Source organism: Gobius niger, assembly GCF_951799975.1.
Source record: "Gobius niger genome assembly, chromosome: 4".
Classification (NCBI taxonomy): domain Eukaryota; kingdom Metazoa; phylum Chordata; class Actinopteri; order Gobiiformes; family Gobiidae; genus Gobius; species Gobius niger.
Window position 1 is genome coordinate 25,428,543 of NC_136855.1, and position 21,398 is coordinate 25,449,940.

The following is a 21,398-nucleotide window of genomic DNA, read 5'->3' on the forward strand; positions in this document are numbered from 1 at the left end:
CTAATGCTAACTAGAATGGTTCAAAGGGAAGAGCAAATGATTACTGTTCCATAAGCGAAAATAGAATTTATATTGTTGTTGAATCCAGAAATATTATCTATGAAAAAAAACTGTTTCCTGTGAATATATTGTATGAACCATGGCTAAAGCAACTTAGTAAGATCTAGACAGGGAACACAGAGAATAGGACTTAATCATGTCCAATCAGGACTGTTCAAGAACAACTTTAACTTAAAGATACACTGTAAAATTTTACCCAATCAATAAAATTGAAATGCAAGCTTTAATTTTATGACAGATATTTTCATCATTGCAAAATACCTCATAAATATACAAATAAACATGAGCTTTTGCTGAACGGCTCAGTTCTCCTAAGACAGGGGTGTCCAAACTTTTTTTCATGGGGGGCCGCATACTGAAGCGTACACAGGGTGAAGGGCCATAGATCGGTGGTTAGTGCCGCAAAACCTTTGACTAGCAGAGGTTTAAATTGCGCCCCACACTTTTATTTATGCTCAAAACCTTCATGCCAGCTCTGTCTCACAGTACAAGGTTAGTTGTTTGGTTAGAATTGTGTAGAATTATTACATTTCAAATAAAAAGGACTATCTCTGATGATGTGTCCGGATTCAGCAAGAAGGCTGAGGGCCACATTTGGGCCCCGGGCCGCACTTTGGACACCCCTGTCCTAAGACATGACTGAAACTTTACTGGGAGTGGGTACGTCTCCAGCTCGTCTCCATGGAGATGATTTAAACAGGTTTGGTTCTCATCCAAATCCATTTTTTGTTTACCCACTGTAGCAATAGCATTTTATCTGTCGAGCTGCTCATTGGGAACATGTTTTGTTTTGATGGTACAGTCCAAAATGTTATGCAGTGTGTCTTTAATAGCACTCGGGATTGTGTTGTCAAATATTTCTGGGATTCCTGGCGCATAATAACAGGCCAATGATGATTTTAAAACACTTAAAACACTGGACTTAAAACATGTTGACATTGTGTTAGATGTATTTAGCAGCAATAACCTGGCAGCTAATGGCGTTGTTGTTCTCTACTTAATGTTTTGGCAAATGTTAATCTATGGACGTTGTTGCCAAGCAGAAATCGGGCACGGTCTACCATGATATTAAATTTGTAATATTCAATAGAGACACAGGAGATTGGGGGAGAAACAGCTGCCTGCGGCTCCAAAATCAGAGGTCGCAGATGTATAGCATAATCCATACAGATACTCTTCATACAGGAGGATCAAAATATATACAATCCAAGGTTACACAAATAATGTCTTTGCATTTAATATATAGTCTGACCTGCATTAACATGGGCACATTGAAGACTCATGCTTGTTGAAGTCACATGTGGAGCCTTGACCTCAGGTGGGAAGGATCAGTCCCAGGGGCCATGCATTAAGAGCTTCACATGCAGCAGATGGCAAACTGCAGACAATGGGTCGACAAGCTATACAAGACAGGTAAAGACCAGGGAGGGGCCACATTGCTGCTGTTACAGGAAACATTTTTGTCTATTTTTTACTGTGCTATCATACATGTACTTATGCTTTAACACAATAGGTACCAGGTTTAATTAAATGTTGGGTTCAACTAAAAGTGAGGCATGTCTTGATTTAGTGCCACCTGTTCCATGTTGACCTTTAGTAAACTGCCTCTGCTGTTTGCGTACTTTCATTCACAGAGTAGATTAGCTACTGTTTAACTAAATTGGCTTATACTTACTTGCTTTGGCAACCTCCACCTCCTATATCACTGCTCCATTTCTTATGCAAACATTTAAGAGGGGCCAAATATAGTGTGGGATTTTGGCCCATAGCAAACTATAGGCTGAAGTACACGTTCAGTACAGTACAATGACTGTACAATTTCAAACAGAAAGAAACTGGTGTATTGGCCTATTTTGCACATTACCATATGATTATGTTTTGGTTTTTGTTGCATAAAGAATCTAACAACTAAGCTTATTGGTATGCTGCTCATTATTCAACAAACCTGTAACAGACCTTTCCATACAAAGAAACAGGTAAATCATTTGTTTTTATATAGCCTGTTTATGTTGCTTGGGCTTGGCTACTTTTGCAACCAATGTGTAATCACTATTATCTTCTGTAATGTCTGTCTTATAAATAGCCAAATAGTAAAAATGTTCTCGGTCAAGAACTTCATGAACAAACTGAACACACCAAAGCATTTTAATTGGTTCATGACGGGGCCAGAGTGAGTCAGACACACGCACCTCACGTTCCTGTCATCGTGGCCCCTCCCCCGGCGTGACGCAGCAGCCTCAGAGTTGAGCGCAGAGAGAGCAAAGCAGCTTTAATTACGAGACGGGGTAAAGCCAGAGATGGCTTCGCTCAGACAAGAGCACCACTATGGGCTCTCCTGTGGAAAGAACAGCAAAAATAACCCCAACAGGACGCTGTACCATGTCAAGCTGACGGACTCGGCTTTACGCGCACTGGAGGCTTTCCAAAACATCAAGGTAGTTCAGTTTTCTCCATATGTGTAGCGTGGCAGAACTCTGGAGTTCAATTTACACTTGTCAAACTTGTCATCAGTCGTTGGAAAGTGCTTCAAAGCGAGCTCAAATAGACTAAATTGTATTAAACAGCGTATTTACAGTATTTTTTACTTTACTTGATTATTTTTATCTTCCACAGAGTAGCAGTTCTTCAGTCAAGCATGAATAAATAAGTCGTCTGCTCGGCTCGCTGCACACTCGTTTACTGTTACTTGTGGCGTGGTTTGCCCCGAATCTGACATTAGTGCATCGCATACCAGAGCCTAGTCCTGTCATTGTCGGGAAGGACGTGCCCAGGCCCCAGAGAGAGTTTTCTGGGAAGCACGATCGTTTGTGCTTTAAGGGAACTGCAATGAGAGAAAGTTGTTATCTCATTAGAAAGTAGGCTAAGTTATTTTAAACCAGCCAGTGCACAGTGGTATTACAGGTTGTGTAACTTCTACGTATATATTCTTACGCACACTGCACTGTTTTGATGATGATCCACGTAACAGAAACGTATGTCTCTTTTTTGCTTCATCAGGGATCTTTACAGTGTGAGCCATCTATATGCTTCAAGGGGAGTCAAGGGGTAAGTGACTCACTCAATCAATTCTGCCTGTACGTGTGAGTGAACATATTTGCTTTTTTACACGACATTTTCCACCCATTAAAAGCTCCTTGGCCCAGCAGAATCAGAAGCAGCATAGGGGTCTTCAGCCAAAGGAGCTTAGGGCAGTCGCCTCCTGCTGAGTGGAGACTTGCAGGTTACTGGGTCAGGCTGGTGAGTGTGGTGAGGCTTTGTTAGGTCAGTGTGAGCTGTACTGGGGAGAGAAGCCAGTCAGTACAAAATCCAGAGGAAGAGGTTTTAATTTACAGTTTAATCCTGTGTGTCTTTCTCGCGTATTGACTTTTTGAAATTGATATACACTATGTCGTGACAGTGTTATGAGGAGAGAGAATGCGGTTGTGTAGGAGTTCGACTGCGTGGTATAAGAAAAAAAAATGCAATATTCTGTAACTGTCTTGAATATTGCAATAACAATGTTGTGATATATTACAAAATGACAGTACGCTCAAACGGAACTGAATTTGGACAATCATGCAGAAAACTGAACTTTTGGAATTGTTTATTGAGAGATTTGCATTTACTATAACAGGCCATCTCCATACCTCATTTAATGTACTTTCATCTTTTTGTGATTATCTATTGCACATTTTTTTATTCATAGTTTGTTATATATCTTTTTCTAGTGTGCCACTCAAAACTTAATTTTTAAAAGGAACTTGAGGTGTTGTTGTTCAGTGTAAGAACCTCTCCTCAACTGTTAAAAAGGTTTCTTTATGGCAACTAGTGGCCCTTTGACAGACTAAAGTCCTCCATATTGACCCAAGGCTCCGGGTCATGCACTGGAGCTGAGTGACCAGCTGCTCTGGTTTTACTGTAGACATGTTTAACCAATTCCACACCTTAAAGGAATAGGCCACTGTTTTTGCATACTGAGAAATTATGTTCTTACCTAGACGAGTTGATTTCTTTACGCTCAGTCACGCATAAACGCCGAACATGTTGTTAGCATTTAGCCTCTCCACCTCTCCTCTATGGACCCAAACGGGGGTGAAGTTAGAAGCGACCAAGCTCTTCCATGTTTTCCCCTTTAAATATGGTTACGTGAGTAGTTACACGATCCAAGTCTAGTCACACAAAATTAAACATGTCGATTTTCTAAACGGATAAAAAGGGGTACTATATTGTAAGGCGTAATAATACCTTTGTAGCACTTCGACTTTGCTGCGCGGGTCCATAGAGGAGAGAAGAGGCTAAATGCTAACATGTTCGTGTTGTTGCGTGACTGAGCGCACGCGTAAAGACCAGACAGGTACTCATCAACTCGTCTAAGCTCAGGTGAGAACATATCTCAGCATGGAAAAACGGTGGCCTATTCCTTTAACAGTTTTTTTTTTTTAATTATTATTATATCTTAGCCGCTAACAAAGATAGTTCCAGTTATAATGCATTAGTTAAGCATTATTGCAGTGTTTGAGCATTGGAAGTATTTCAGATTTCAAAGCAAAAAGAGGTTGAAGCTGAAACTAAATAACTTATTTTCAAAGGAAGTCAATTTAGGTTATATTTTGCATTTTGACCACAAAGCATGGTCTTCTTTTTACTAATAAATCTGGTTACTAATCTGGGGTGTTAATAGAAAGTGGAGGGGTTTGTGAGACGAAATAAAGTTGAGAATCACTGCATTATTGAACTTGTTTGTTAATAAGGAATGTGACTTTAATTGGCTGCATGAGCATTAAACAGCTGTAGTACTTTGAAACTAAATATTGCAATTGTTAGTTGTGATCTTTTCTGTTGCTTTTTGACTTTTGCCCCGTCATCTTCTGCAACACTGGCTGATTTTGCAAGACTTGGAATCTCACACTTTGCCCCTGATAGAAATAAGGCAGAGGAGCTAAAATTATTATCTAAATGAATGTTTAGGCATAATTATGTGTGCTATAATGCTTGTAATTAGAGCATGAGGCATCGTGACTTGAGTTTGCTTTAGCTTTCCCCGTCTGCCTGAGTCAGACACCCATAAGTGTGAGTTTAGCCGCGGCACACTCCCTAATAACTAGGCAGATATAACACAAATTCTGGCTAACTGCTAAATTTACCTAGGAAGATACGTGTCGAGAAAAATGAGACAGAAGTGTGTGCTGAAGGCGTGAGAGGAAAACAATCTTGTTTGTGATATTTGGGCGTGCGTTGTGTATGTATATATGTTGCATGTGTGTGGCCTCAAGGCAATGATTTATTCATTGGGCACCTCCTTATTCCCTGTCCTGCACCCTCTGCCTATTGTAGCCTATCTCGCCCAAAGTGACTCCCCGTCAAGGCCACTGAAGTGCGTTTGTCTTGTTATTCTTTCTTTCATTTTTCCAGACACCTCTAAGTATCATTGTGTCTGACTTGAATGATCTTAGGATAATAATTCTATTTATCCTAGTTTTGTTAACATAAACCAATCGAAATACTGTTAAATATAAAGTGGTAAATTGTGGTTGTGCCAAGAATAAATGGAAAAGGTTGCATCAGGAAGAACACCCTTTTGAAAATGTGTTAACCATTGTACTGTGAGTGATCCATGAGCAATATCCTCCATTTATTCCACATTTATCTTTGTTGTAATTTTTTTCTGCGCCTTATCTAGAGCTGCCCTTAGAGAGTGAACCCCGCCAAAGAGAGATTGATACAGTTTTACGAGTAAGAAGAATAAGAAGAATAAGTGTTGCTTTGTTTAGTAGTATAAGTATTTTGCTCAGATGTTGTTTACCCCGTGACCAGAAAGAGCTTATTGGTGCTTATTACATGCTACTTAACGGCATATACAATGATGGCAGTCTTTTCACCAGATTGGATTACAAACAGCATTTTTCACCAGATGATTTAAATCATACAGTCATTTGCACAATTCATTTCTGTGGCTAAATTAGCATCGTGGTGATATATCTAGGTCTAATTCCCCTGGTGTGAAAATCCACACCGTAAGCTAATGAGGCATAAAAAGGGCACTTGTTTGGAGTCTAGCTGCTTCAGGGGGGTTGGGTAGAAGAAATGGCTTTTTGCTGGTCTGACACAATTGGTTGAAGTCGACAGTTTGGCCCTCGGGCACCTGCCAGAGATGCATCTTCTTGGCACCGTGTGGACAGGGTTGCACAACATTGTGCTTCAGATTTAGAGTTAAGAAAACCAATCTGTGCAGTCATTCTTAGGATCAATGTACATAGTTAAAAATAGATCCTATATCCTAAAACCAATATTTCCTTATAATTTGCACTGGCATTTTTCACAAGCAAGAATCAATGACGAATATGCATAACAAACATATTCTGTCTCCATTGGTTTTGTAAACTAAATAGAACATTGGAACACCTAACCTGGTTCTGAAATGGATGTGATTTGTTTTTTTTCTTTTGCATATTGTCAGTTTTTTTCTCAAATGTTAAGACTCCTGGACAGTGTTTCACTAAACCTTGATTTTAAAAAGTTCATTGTAAATCTAATTGCAACAAAGATTCAGTTCAATATTTTCCCTTCAAGCCCCGTGCACATCTTATTTTCGACCTCTTCCAGCCCCAGCAAATATAACTTCCTTCTTGTCCTGCTGTCACCTCTCTCTCCTACAGCCCTGGAGCTGGCTACACGCTGGCATGCCACTCTGTCCCACTGTGAAAGGCAAATGAAAATAAATGTAAGGTGATTACAGGCCGGGGCTTGATTACATGCACCGTCTTCCACTTAAGGCAGCCACATTAATCATTTCGTTTTCCAGCGAGCAAAAAAAAAAAAAAAAACACCAAAAAAAAAAATAACACACACACTGCATTACTCAAAGTGTTGACTGATTGACTGTCAGATCATGAAAACGTATTTATAAAAATCTGCGTTTTTTTCTCCCTTCTCTTTGTAAATGTTGTTGTGCCTTTATGCCGCCCCCATCTTGCGCCCTGTCTCCGCGTCCCGGCCACAGACACAGACGTGCTTTGTGTTGTTTTGTATCGCCATCCTTCATTGTGGAGGGGGACTTGTCTTAAATAGCATGTGTCAACTTGTGGCCCTGGGAACCATTGGTCTCTTTTGTTTGTGAGGAGAAGATGAGAAGTAGTGTTTACTGGAGTGTGGTGCGGACGAGGGAGGCTGCAGTCTGCCTGTTTAGACGTGCATAATGTGGCTCTGCTCCATCCACAAACCTGTTTTGGCCCCACTCGTTAGTTCTGCTTTATTGTTGCGTTACTTTTGTTAAATGCGGGTCAAATGCAGGTTGTCACGACCATAAAAGGAGCCACAAAACGCGGAGTTGTAACTGTTCTGGGTCAGCGTTCAAAGTGTCAATGTTACATCATGAAGTAACGTCGCACTTTGGCATTTCTCTCCTCTGAAGTTGACGACTTGCCATTCATCTGAAAAATGAAGACTCAATGAAATAAAACGTGCAGATACATTTATTCAAGTGGGATAAAACTTTGAAGGAGGCTAGATTTCGACCATTATGGGTTTTTCTAAGGCCGATGCCGATATTTGCAGATTTTTTTTTTTGTTGCCAGATTATAATCCCTTTGCCACTCTAGCAGTGGCCGATTTTACTTACTACTTTAGGTGATTCAATCATAGTTTCTGTCCCAGCTTTCATTAGTTACCGTTAGCATTAGCGTACTGGCGTTAGCATTAGCATAGTGTTGCTAGCCGCTGCATTTTGCGTGGCAATCAAAAACACAATTGTGTAGGTTAAAGTTAACTCAGTGATTGAATTCTCCAGTGTCTGCGCTTCAAAATGACACGCAGGATGTATATATTAGTTAAAGTTGTATTTAAAGTGATAGAATGGAATGGTCGAAATGTTTCACAAATTTAATAAAATGTGCAAAGTAGACCACCTGGTCCTGCATTTTGATGTAAAGTAAGTAATAATATTATGTTTATTATTTTTTGTAAAGTCCCTTCTTCCCGGATATCAGCAGCTAATCGGAGTCTAGTCTCCTCCTACATCAACCAATGAGATGAGATGTTCCTGTGGACCAGCCAGTCTGGTCCAATCAGGTTGAGGGGGAGGAGCTTGTTCCTGCTCTCCTCATTTTCCAAGCTAAGAAGTGCTTTCTGATTAAAGAGGGAGGAGTTTGATTGTTTACTTTCAAATTCCACTCTCTCTCCTCACTTTGCAATTTTACAGACTATCACTTTAACAAGCTTGTAGCTAACCCATTTTCATTGCGATGTTTCTCCCCTGAGGCCTAGGGAGTTGTGGGAGGACTCGTTTTTAAAGCCCTGACTTTGCTCTCTGAATAAACGGGATGTCTCTATCACTTTCACTCCTGGAGATAACACCGTTTTATAGCGCTGGATTGGCCAATTCGCTACTAGCGCAATACCTGAATGCATTGCGCCTTCGGGGGTTCCCTGCTGTAAACAATAGAGTTTGGGAAATTCCACAGTTACCATGGAGATCCGCCATTTTAGCATTTCCATTTACAAATATTAGCTAAAAACAGTATAAAAAGTGGAGAAAAAAGCCATGGAACAACTCCATTAGCTGCTGAGTTACTGGTGGTAAATATATCTAAATCACTGTGGTGTCGAAGTGTTTTAATGTGAACAATAACACCAGTATTTTAACTTTTAAAATCTCCATTAGTTTACAATTGCTGCTAATCCCATAATGCTTAGCGATATGACATCACATTCCCGAACTCTATGGCGTTGCGAGCTGTCATCGAAGAGACTAATATTAGTCTTCCAAATACCATAAAAAAAAAATCTAATTCCACTAAACCAAAGCTCAAGAAAATCTGTACCTTTTTATCTATTGATTTTAAAAAGTCGACCGGGAAAAAAGCTCTCATTAACCTCGTGTATAGTTCTTTGTAGTTTCCGGATTTTTGATTGTTGCCGCAATTACGAGCACAGCAGAAGGTGTTTTTCATCATCAGCTCAAAATATCAAGATTTTACTAAAACATAAATCCGCCTCTGTTGGTGACTTTTTAATCACAAAAGTCACCTACTGTTGATGTGTTTTTGGTCATTTGCCGCCGATTGGAAAAAAGCTCTCCCATGCGCCATCCGTAGATTGTTATTGAGGCGACTTCAGCGTCTCCAGAGTGACGCTGCTCGCCAGCAACACGTGACGGCAAAAAAATGGATTTCATTGCACGGATCTGTTTGAGTTTGGTAGGAGCGGCGAACGAGAGCTTCCTGTCCAGACTGATATCCCTGTTTATAGAAAAATTCAGAGAGCTATCGTTCTGGACCTCACAGGCTAGTGTTTTTTCCCCAATTACTTCTATACTTTTACTTGAGTAATTATTAAGATTGAGTGATATTTTTGTAATCTAACATTACTCTTGAGTAAATATTTTGGCAACTCTTTCCACCTCTGGTACAGATAATAAACCGGTTCTAACATGTTATTGTTAGAATGGCATCACAGTAGAGTAAAGTTTGATCATTATTGATATTGATTTAAGTGTTTTAGTTTAGTTCCGAACACATAACACGCAGTCAATACACACACACAGATTTTAATCTTAAAACTTATCGTTATTTAACAGTATAGACCATGTGGTTGCATTCTGTATTACAACATCACAGACAAAACACGTTTACACGACGACTGATCACAATGTTATCTCCATATGCTGGCTTAGGGTTTGCTTTTAACCCAAACCGAAAGTGACCTTGTAGTGGGAGTCAGTGATAGCAGCAGCCGCAACACATTTTACCACAACCTCCTCCCATCCTATCGACCAGCGGAGGGGAAGCAGTGTCACGGCATCCCACTCTGGAGCGGAGGAGGCCACAACAAAAGCCTGCCTGTTTTCAGAAGGACATTACTGAGGCTGCAGAGGATGTGGAGACAATAGGCTTCAACAGATCTACACCCAAAGCCCACATTCAACCAAAGCGACCAGGAAACATAAGCCCTGCGCGCCGTCACCACTCTCTCACACTTTTGTCGCTTTTTGTCTTTCTCGAACACATTGTTTGGTTAAGTTATCAAATCGGCTTTACTACACTGTATTTAAGGTCTTTCATATGGCCTTTTGTTTGAAGGATATCGATTATGCTGTATGATAGTTGAATTACCAAAATGTCAATTGTTAAACTACCATAACCCAATTATCCACTATAGACTCAACCACTTGGCTTTAATTTAAGTAGACTAGACACTAATGAATACGTGCATAGAAACATTATGCTCGATTTTGAACTGTTTTGGCGTGATTTTAAGAGGGCAAATAAGGCAGCATGTTTTATATGCCATAAACAATGGGCTGTGGTTGAAAAAGACACATCTTGCACCACACAAATTAAACTGCAATAAAACCTTTATGTGCTTTTCTTGGCTGATTTTGGGCTTGGTTCCCTCAAGAAATAATGGCACCCCTAATGATTATGATATTATATATATTAAAAACAAACACCACTGCCAAAACTTGCAAAAATATACATTATTTTTTTTAATGTACATTAAAGGGACTATACAGAGTTTAAAAATGTTAAAACTAAGTATTTTCCTCCCCCTACATGTTCCAACAATGTCCTAATGTGTAGAATGAGCTCAGACCTGTTCACCACAACTGCCTCTAAAATCCTGCACTGTCACTCAAAAAGTTGTTACTTTACTTTTGCTGTCATGCACGAGCTTAATATAGAAGCTGCAGTTACACATAAGACCTGAGGTGGCAGTAGTGAGCATAAAATGGCCAACTTGCATCTAGTCTCTTTAACTCAACGTTTTGGCGCTAATGACCTATATTTGTAAAATCTGAATGTGCCATAATTAACTTACACACGATAACATATTTAAAATGTTTCCCTCCTCTTATTCACACCTGGTTGGCAAGACACATCACTTCTTGTTTCAAAGGGTTATACATTTGGGGTCACACACACGGGCCATATAAACTCTCCTCTTAGTCATGTTTTTTTTTGGGTTCTTGGGATCAGGACGTCTCCATAATTTGCCACTTTAATCTTTACCATTTATTTTTAACATTTACCGTAGGGCTTTGAACGCGTTTGCTCACAACTTCTAAAGTTTAATTTGAGATTACGTGCAGTGGTCAGATGAGAGAACATTTTTGGCAACACCTGAGGTCTTGAGCAGAGAGGTGGCAATGGAAAATAACTCCATATCCAAACTTGACTGGACTTCAATGGTTTGGGTCTGTTTTTACTGCCCTAACACCGGAGCCCTCAAAATCAAGCTTTTGATCCCCTGACCTGAATCCTTACAGAAGATGTAAGCTCACCTCATAAAAAGGAAACCATTCTGTATTAAGACTCATAACCAAGTCTCATCAGCAGTTACAGATGATTCAGAGCCGTTATCATGGCCACTGGATGCGACACAGAGTATTGACTTAAGAGTGTCAATATTTGTGTGTACTTTTGTAATTTTTATAAGTATAATGCATAAAAGTTTAAGAGTAAATACCTTTTTAGGTTTCTTCTCTCTCAACGAATGCAATTTCTCCATCTGTGAGATCAATAAAGTATCATCTTATCTTATCTTCCACAGCATGTTCATCTCCTTTCTACTAGTGGTGACAGTGTTTCTCGAGGGCTCTGTAATTATTGCAAAGTGTACAGAGCGTATACCGGTTCCTCTGGTTTTCATTTATATAAAAACAGCAAGTTACAACAAAGAAATATACTGAAACTTTGCTTGTGAGTTCCCTTGCATCATCCACTGAGGTGAAAAGTTGAAATGTCTCATCATGTCTTCAACTAATTTATTGCATGATTAGTAAGGCAAGATGGGCCTTTGGGAATGAGAGCGTGCTGAATTATCCGAGTGACAAAGGAGAATTGTGCTAAGCTTAGTTCAGCTGAAATAGGGAGAAGCTTAAAGCATTTTGAGCAGGTTTTTATGCGCTCTCTCTGACGGTTGCCACTCTTGTCACTTTGTTTGTATTGCCATTGTCTAAAAGTGTAAAATTGATGGTAATTTACTGTAGGCTGTTGCTCTGAGGAATGGCCAGATTTACTTGACATTTAAGGCTAAAAAAGTTGCTTTTTCCAACCTCAAACTCCTCCTCAACCTTCACTTTTGACCTCTGAGGTCACTGAGCTCACCACAGTCATTGATCAATGTCTGGTGCACAACTTTATTTAAATCATAATTATCAAATTTTTCTGTGAGTGCATTTTCGTTTTTCATTTTGTATGATCAGACAAATCCAATATATTCACTATTTTGCTGCAAAGGAAGAACTTTGTGATAATTTATGGCGAGTTAAATTCGTATGCAGTCGGCCTATTGTTGAGAGGCTCCCAAGTTTTTGAAGGGCTTTTGAGGAGACTGTCAGACTACGGGCCTGCCCCCTTTGGCTGGGAAAGAGAGCATGTTGTAGTTTACACAGCAGGGATCCAGAGCGCCGCCTGCACTCGAGGACCAGCAGCCAGCAAATGCCAGCCAGTGCCTTTGTGCATTGCATGACTGGGCATTTAAAACAGCTGGAGCTCTGGGAGTGTGCAACAAAATTCAATAAACACACGACATGAATTATTAATTTTTGTCTTATTGCAAGAGGAAGACTAGAGGCCATGCTTTTCTGATGTTTACTCTGGTTTTGGAAAGGCTTTTAATTAACTGTGCGTATTTTGTGGATGTGTAGCTCCAAGTTCAAATTTTAGGTTTGAAACATACAGGTCGGCAAACCCAGTGTAAACAGGCAATCAGGCCAAGACACATCTGCGCGAGCTATTATCCTCTCTATGAAAAAAACAAAACGAATAAAAAAAAGAAACCTTAAGCACAAGCTCACCAGTGTATCAGGTCTTGTGGTGAAACATGGCAGGTATGGACTTGCAGAGGTCTGATTGAAGAGCAGATAATACAGCTGTGTAGCTTTGCATAATTGCAGCACTGAGTTAAGAATAAGGGCGGCTGATTGGAAAGTAGATAAACAGATTTGCCGTGCAAGTGCAAGTGCAAGATTTTATACACAGTGTTTTCGGGATTGTATTTTATTTTCTAAGCTGGCTATGATCCTTATTTGCAGAGAGCAATCGGTACGCAGTATTTCAAAGTGCTTTATGTGAAGAAAAAAAGTACATACAACTTAGAATTATACCAAAAAACTAAATCAAGACTGTATTAAATGAACTTAAACACCACTTTTACACCACCGGTTCACTTTTCCTCCAGTGTGTGAGGAGTCAAGAGACGGCCAGCTTCTGCTATGTTTGCACATTCAGTATCTTGAACTAGCTTTTGTTTTGATAACCACAAGAGTTCACGATAATGTCAAGGACTTTAAAGAGAGTGTTTTTTCTAGTCCTTTGGGTGTGACTATAGAACGTTTTTGTTTTGTTTTTTAATTTATGAGAACTTTTAGTGCTAAAAAACAGTCTAACAGTTATTGCAGCGATTTAAAAAAGCAATTTGTATCTAAAAAATACACGTTGCTTATCCCTTTGTTTGTTTTGTAGTACATCAAGATCCCAGTTCCCACATCGGACGTGCCCTCTGGTCTCCGGGTCTTCGCCTTTTACTTGTCCACGGACAGCAAGGACCAGCCTCAAGCAAGCTTCGACTGCATCCACCAATATGTTTCCAGGTTTGTCTTAACTGCTCGCGCTATTTCTGTGAGTTAGCCATCGTTTTTTTGCAGACAAACAGTTGTACAGAACGGGCTTTGTGATTCCAAGAAACACAGTTAACTTAGTACTTGCTCTGCGCTGGAAGGGGCAGTTGTAATTTCCTGTATATTTTTGGCCAGAGCCTCTCATTATGGAGACTTCTGATGCCATGTTTATTGAGTGGTTATGCATGGAAACTGAGGACTCTGTCGTGTCACTGAACCCTGTGGTTTTAGCTCAAATGGCTCTGACTCCAGTCGTCTGTGTGAGCCGAATGCTAATGCAACAGTTCAACAGTTTAAAGCTTAAACTGCCATTCTTAAGTTTTCTTTGATGTTCTACAGAGCCCTGAGGCTTCAGACCATCTTATTTTATCATTTAACCTTAGCTTTACGAGTGCTATTCTATCCCGAAACACATTCATGCATTAAAGGCACACATTACCATTAACATTTCACCTAATAAATCGGCACAGATAGATAGAAACAGATTTATTGTTTATTTATTTATTGTCTTAAAAAATAAACATGTTTAGCTTTTTGCTGTGAGCGGCTCATTTCTCCTAAGACCTCGTAACTTTTACTGGGATGTTGATTAACGACAGCCAAATATGAGATTTAAAGAGGTTAGGTTCTCATCCAAATACATTCTTTGATTACCCACTGCAAAATACCAACGTTACACAAGACCGTGTATACAACGTTTGCAGAAACATCCCTTTGCTCTCAGTGAAAGTGCCATCATAGTTATACAGTGTAGCTGCATATTGATGGTTTCGGTCATTGTGTTTTGCAGAGATGGCCATGAGCAACTGGAAGGCCAGGGCATCATTCAGGACAAGATCACAGTGTGTGCCACAGACGACTCGTACCAGACGACCCGCGAGCGCGTGTCCCAGGTGGAGAAGGACAGCTGGAACCACTCTGTCATCGAGATCAAACCAGGACATCCCGGTAGGAGTAAGAGAGAGTCAGGGGTTTTTAAACTTGGGATTTCACATTGTATCACTTGTCCCGGAGAAAAACAACCCCCCCTTTAGGTAAACAAAAAATCCACTGTTGCAAACTGAGAAGCAAAGGACTGCACTGCGATCAAGCGAGGCTAAAAACAGAAACTGCCAATTGGAAGTTCCTGCGTAGTCAGGGCAATTTTAGGGCTGAAATGATCACAGAACACAGGGGTGAAACTGTATGTCGTCTTTCAAAACATGGTGAAGCACTTCTTCGATTACCATTACGCACGGTTTTACATCAGGTAAGTGTTGTTGAGGCAGCCAACTGTGCAAGATTACTCAAACACACATAGACAAAGTAAACCTGAGTTCCAAGTAACAGTATTATATAACAAAACAATAGAAATGTTACATCAAGCTCAAAAATATGAAAATGTTAACGGTCCTTCATCCTCTCCATAAAAACTGTAGTTTTGTTTTTCCTCTTGCACTACTTTAGAGTTTACAAACCCAGAGAAATGTCAATAAGGCCTCAAGCCAAGCTCCTATTTAACAATTTTACATATATGCATTTTACATAGTAGACGTGTTATAGGGGAACAGCACAGGCTTATTATCTCTTGGCAGGAGATTTTTGTGGTTGAAAGGTAAGACTTCTTTCTCTGTAGATCCACCCCCCTGTGACCTTCAAAGCACAGATTAACCTATAATGAGATTAGAACCGAGAGATGGCTTTCACTGCAGCGACATGCCCCACCTGTCTGCTCCAGGAATACCAGCATTTATCCTCAGCAGTTTTGCACCATGGACAAATTACAATCAACTTCAAGCAGGGAAAAATATTGCATGCGGTTTATGTAACTAGATTTGGGCACTGTTGTAGTCTCATTTTGGTGTCATTTAATATCTGGAAACCTGCCTTGTTCCTGTCTCTCCTCGTTCAGACATGACAAGTCATTATTTCATCCATGCACTGACATTCTCTAAATGTCAGACTGAGCGCTTGTTTCGTAAATTGCTTGTGATAAAGAGTGTTTGTAAACTACTATGAAACTAATATTGTCATTTAAAATTGTCCCTTTACTGTCCTATAGAATATACCAATAATTGCCATTGTAATTTTCATTCAATAAAGGTTTACTGTATGTGCTTTTAGGTTGGTCCTCCAAGTTCCCCAAACGGAATGGCCAGTCTTTACCAGCGCCGGACATTGGTTCACTAAAGCAGGCCACCCCAAACCGGCGGGTCAGCAGTGGCGCAGGACTCAGCACGAGGCCCTTGAGGGAGCGGATCATTCACCTGCTGGCGCTCAAACCCTACAGGAAACCAGAGTTGTTGCTGTGGCTGGAGAAGGACAGAGCCAACCCCAAAGACAAAGCAGAGCTCGGGGCCATACTTGATGAGGTACTTAGGGTGCAAATCTGAAAGTTAAAGGAAGAGGCCACCGTTTTTACATACTTAGCTAAGACAAGTTTATTTGTACCTGACTGGTCTTCACACATCCCTTCTGTCACGTAAACACAGCACAGATGGCGTTAGCATTTAGCCTCTCCTCCTCTCCACTATAGCTCCAAATGTCAAGATAGAAGCTACCAAGCTCTTCCACGTTTTCCCTATTTAAATATGGTTACGTGAAGTGTTACACTATAAAGTATAATTACACAAAATTACGTAATATGAATTTTCTAAGCGGATAAAAAGGGGACCTATATTGGATCCCGAACTACTCCTGGTATTATTGCGCTGTGTATAATGTGATAATGTCATAATCTCAGATGGAGGGCAGGGGCCAATGCAACTATGTGGCAGTAAGGCGTTTTTGTAAGAAATCTCCAAAAAGAAAAATTGACAAATATTGTACTTGCACCAGAAATAAATTAAAAAAAAAAAAATATATATATATATATATATATATATATATATATAAAAACTAAAACTAAAAACTATATATATATATATATATATATATATATATATATATAACGAGGAAGGGAGAGTCCAGTCTGTCTTGCACATAGTTATCCACATTTGCCGTTCTTGCAGAATGTACATGATGCAAACAATATAAGTGATATAAACTTTGAGACAGTTTTTGTTTCATGTTGTAGATTCTCCCAGTAACAACAAAGATATTAGCCAAAAAGTAAGACAAAAACATTTGCATTTTGACAGTTACCATAGTTACCACTAGGCCTCCATCTTAAACTATAGGCTCTTTAAAATTTTGTGGCATCACAGGAATGCAACCTATTCCAAAGACAGTTGCAGCTGCAACAGTATAAAGCTTACTTTTGTGTTATAAGCAATATTTTTATTATCTTCATGAACAAACTATAACAAAGAACAAACAAAGGGATCTTTGAAAAACAAAGTCCAAACCTTCCCTTATATAAAAACATCTGAAATGTCATGAGGGGGAACATGAGGGGGATATTGTATTGTCATACAATATCTGTATGCGCTCTTGTGTGACCAAAGGAGGTTATCCCTGTATTCACTGCAGCATCACCATGTCAGGTGTAAAAGGTCCTTTAGGTTTTTTATACCTTACATGATGTAACTACACCAAAAGAGAATTATATAAAGAATACATGGGGTGTGATTTGTCTGCCTGTGGTCCCTGTGTGTACATCAGGGTAATGAGACTGTGAAAGTCTATGCAGAGATTGAAATTGGACAGTGACCAGTTGTGTCTAGAGGCAAATAGCTGCCCTTAGAGAAAGATTACATACAAAAGTCTTTGTCAGCATCAAAAACATTTGCGTATGTCTTTGTAAAATATTTTTGGTTTTACAGGTAGCAAAGCTGAATCCTAAAGACCACAGCTACAGCTTGCAAGATAGTTTTTACAAGAATGTCCAGAAGGACTGGCTTGGCTACAGCGAAGAAGAAAAACAGCTCATCGTTCGAGTTCTCGCCAGGTGTGTTGAATTGAACTGAAGTAAGAGTATTACTACTTTGAATACTCAATAACTGACCGTAAACGTTTGGTTCATGTTTCAGTTTCAAATGCAAAATACATCTGTTTCACACGTCAAAATTAAGATTTTTCAATAATGAATACTCAGTAACTGACCGTTAACGTTTGGTTCATGTTTCAGTTTCAGTTTCGAATGCAAAAAACATCTATTTTTCACGTAAAGATTTACTTACAGTGGCACAAGTTGCTATTCTTTTTATTCACGTAAGAGTACAGTTACTTCAAAAAGTTATGTACTTGAGTAAATGTAAAAGTACTACCCGCCTCGTATTACAGTACATTTCAGCACAAAAAAAATTACAAGCAAATTGTTTGCCATTGCCATTAAATATTTTTCCTATATTTGCTTTATAAATAACAGGAGGCCGTCAAACAGTTGCCAAACAAGGAATCCTCAAGCAACGACTCCAGTACAAAAATCCCCAATAAATACAATGCCTCATCAGAGCCCAAAGAAAAATCCGAATATGGTTTGTTGTTCTTGGTTACCTTGACACTTTTATTTATCTCATATTTCCAGCTACTATTTTTTATCATAACTTCATGTATTATGTATTTTCACAGAAACGCCCTGTGCCTCTCGATTCACAAGAGAAGATTGACGCCAAAAGGCAAAAACTTCTGACCAAAAGGCTTCCACACGAACCTGCTCCACGTGACCTCAGCACACCCTCTCTCCTTCCCAGTTTTCAAACAAAAACTGAGTTTCAAAGGACGTGCAATCTTAGTGGTAGCCAAAATAACTCCTCAGAGTCCTCTAATAGCATTCCTCATACGCACAGACTGTCAAGCGCCTCAGATGCAGTAGTTTCAGAGACAGTCAAACAAGATTCCAACATCAGCCGCTCTATGTGGACACAATCACAGCCAGAAAGCACAAAGGAGCAGCCCGCCAACCACCAGCACAAAAAGAAGAAATCTAAAAAGCATAAAGATCGGGAAAGGGAGAGGTTAAAAGATGGATGGTTGGAGGCCAGTCCTGATCTAAAGCAAAACATGGACAAACTGGACAGTAAGGCATTTTTCTTTTTTAAATATTAAAACGTATTAATTCCTTGTTCATTTAAAACATTGTATTGGCATTATAACTTGGTAAGTTCGATCATAGTCTGTGATAGCCTGAAGAGTATGGATTCTGCAGTGGAAGCCTCTGTTTCAGTTTATATATAGTTTGTGGTTTATAAGACATATTTTTGTTTTGACTGCACAGAATAACACGTCGACCACAGCACATTGCTCAGATGAGACCAAGTAATTGTTATTGTGTGTGTGGACTGTGAACAGCTGTTTGTCTGACTGACTGGCCACTGGTGCATTTGTACTGTATTATCTCATAAGCAGTGCCACTGTTTGCTCCTTGAAGCTTTCCCAAGTCTCCAGTCTGTTATGTGCCTGATTGACTCAACAACATTTCAGCCTGTGCTTTGGGTCTGTAAGCTGAGATGTCTCTTGATACCCCACAGGCCCTGAGCTTGTCAACACATGCGTGTGGCCACACTCAGCTGCACTGTGGCTTTTAGCAAAACAAGCTCTTATTTTCTTTTACAGGACAGCTAATGATACGTTTTATTTTTTTATCTTTCAGATCCTGGTATTACAAAAGCAGTTGCATCTGAGGAGAAGCCAGACTATATTCTGTAAGTCTAGTTTTGAGGTTTAGTGTTGAATGCTTTAATCTTTTATACCCTATATGACTAAATATACAAACAACATTGTTTGTTTGAAAGTCAAAAATAAAAATGATATGAAACACACAACTCCTGTCTGCAACATGGCTCAGAAGTGTGTTAACACTGCCATCTGTTGTCAGACTAGGGAACTGATGCAAATTGAAACAATATCTCTCTATCATTGATAGTGGTTCAAAATTATTCTTATTTATTTATTTATTATTTATTTTTTCTATTTAGCGTTTACAGCACTATAATGAATCTGGATCAGCGGCAGAGGTACCAAGCGGATTTTTGTGCCGAGTACGATGAGTACAAAGAGCTGCACTCAAAGATCGCCACCATCACTCACATGTTTGTTCAACTTGGGGCCAAGATCAAAAGTCTTTCTCCTGGAACCAAAGACTATAAGGTAAGCTGTAAAACGAGTAGATAGCTCATTCTTAAACACATGATCGTGATGTCAGAGTATGCAATGAAGGTTTCTCATAGTTCTGGGTAAAGTTATTGGTAAGCCACACTTGAACAGGTGTTCATGGAAAATGAAAGTCTACACGTGGCAAATTACATGTCACTACTGCTTGTCACCTGGTCCAGGCCATTTTCAACATAATTACAGTTCAGGTTGGTTGAGATTAGCTGCTCTGTATCTTAGACAGGACAGGAGAAGTGTAGAAACCATATATATGATATTTACACCGGTAGCTTTTTTGCCTTCATTATTTTCATTCTTTTTTTTTGTAGGTAATGGAAGGCCAAATATTGGAAAAATATAGCAAGTATAAAAAGGTAAGACTAAAAGTGTAGTATGTATTTGATTTATTTCATGCACAGTTTTAAAAAACCTTTCAACCCTTTTCTGTTCCAAAGAAGTTTCCAGGATACCGGGAAGAGAAGAAGAGATGTGAATACCTTCATGAAAAGCTCTCCTACATCAAACAGCTCATCTCAGACTATGATGTATCTCAGGCTTCGTAGTAGCATTCCCACTGTCAAAAACACAAACAATATGGACTGATGAAGAAACAGAGGCATGGAGACCAAGAACATGTTTTGAATAAACTGCTGAGTGCTTTTGAGGGACTAGTACCAATGATGTAAGAAGGCATAATCCTACAGTATGACTCAAATGCAGATTTCACTGTGTTGTTATTGATTTCGTCTGCGTATATCAAGTGTGCGTCATATTTCAAGTGAATTTCAAATGCATTGTTCATGTGTTTTTGTTCCAGTTTAAGTAGGGAACACAGGCAGTGAAGGCAAGAACACAATCCACACCAATCTTCTTGAAAACTAATGCTTTGTATACAAATGAATTAATTCAACTTGCAGTAACAAATGCACTTTTTTTGTATGAAGTGTTTGGTTTGATAGAATACTCAAATATCAGCACACCAACATATTGGCTTTTTGTGTTAGGGCAAAGTATTTTCTTTCTTAGAAAGACTACTGATGTATGTATTTGATATATGTATTTAAGTAACTATCTCTCAATTAAGTTTCAGTAGCTTGAGAAATATTTTGAAGATCACAATTGAGAAAGATTTAATGGTATTGAAGTATTACATGAAGCTGGAAGAGGTAAACCAATGACTGGTTACCGTGCCACAAACTATGCTGTCAACTGAATATTTAAACCAAAGTCAGCTCAAATTATCAATATCACATACCATTGAAACTGACCTACAGCAACAGGAATTCATTTGACCAATTAAGTTTCATTATTTACATACTGAAAAAATGTTTGATAAACCATAACTTTGTGGTTCATATTTTTCATAATTTGTGTAAATTGGTCTGCCTGTAATGTACGTTTTGATGTTATATGTAAATGAATTGGTGCCCAGTGAATTGTTGGTTTTGCACTCAAGAGGCCAGGGCAGGCTGATGTTTCACATTGTTTCCCTTGCTTCTTCTGATTGTCATACTATTCTGTATGTATCATGAGCCTTAAGGTACTTTTGAAAGCCTTATACCACCATTCGCTATTATATTTCAGACAGCACAGTTGCATTGTCTTTGAGTTATTTCTGTTATGTTCATTTTTCTCTGTTCTATTGTCTGAATTCATTAATTATTAAAATGTTATGGCAGTTTACCCCACTCAGTCACTTCTTATTTTCAGTAACTGTTGCATTTAAGAA

The 21,398-nt window shown here is 39.2% G+C and overlaps 1 protein-coding gene across 1 annotated transcript; it reads left to right on the forward strand.

Annotated features, from left to right (window-relative positions):
* Nucleotides 1-2,314: 2,314 nt before the first annotated feature.
* On the forward strand, nucleotides 2,315-21,353 carry LOC306961918 (RNA polymerase II elongation factor ELL2-like). The gene is made up of 12 exons (XM_079554879.1): nucleotides 2,315-2,495; nucleotides 3,058-3,105; nucleotides 13,503-13,630; nucleotides 14,448-14,605; nucleotides 15,761-16,008; nucleotides 17,401-17,525; nucleotides 17,946-18,054; nucleotides 18,149-18,596; nucleotides 19,170-19,221; nucleotides 19,495-19,666; nucleotides 19,999-20,043; nucleotides 20,125-21,353. The coding sequence occupies exons 1-12, from the start codon at nucleotides 2,358-2,360 to the stop codon at nucleotides 20,230-20,232; spliced, it is 1,779 nt and encodes a 592-aa protein (XP_079411005.1). The 5' UTR covers nucleotides 2,315-2,357; the 3' UTR covers nucleotides 20,233-21,353.
* Nucleotides 21,354-21,398: the final 45 nt, after the last annotated feature.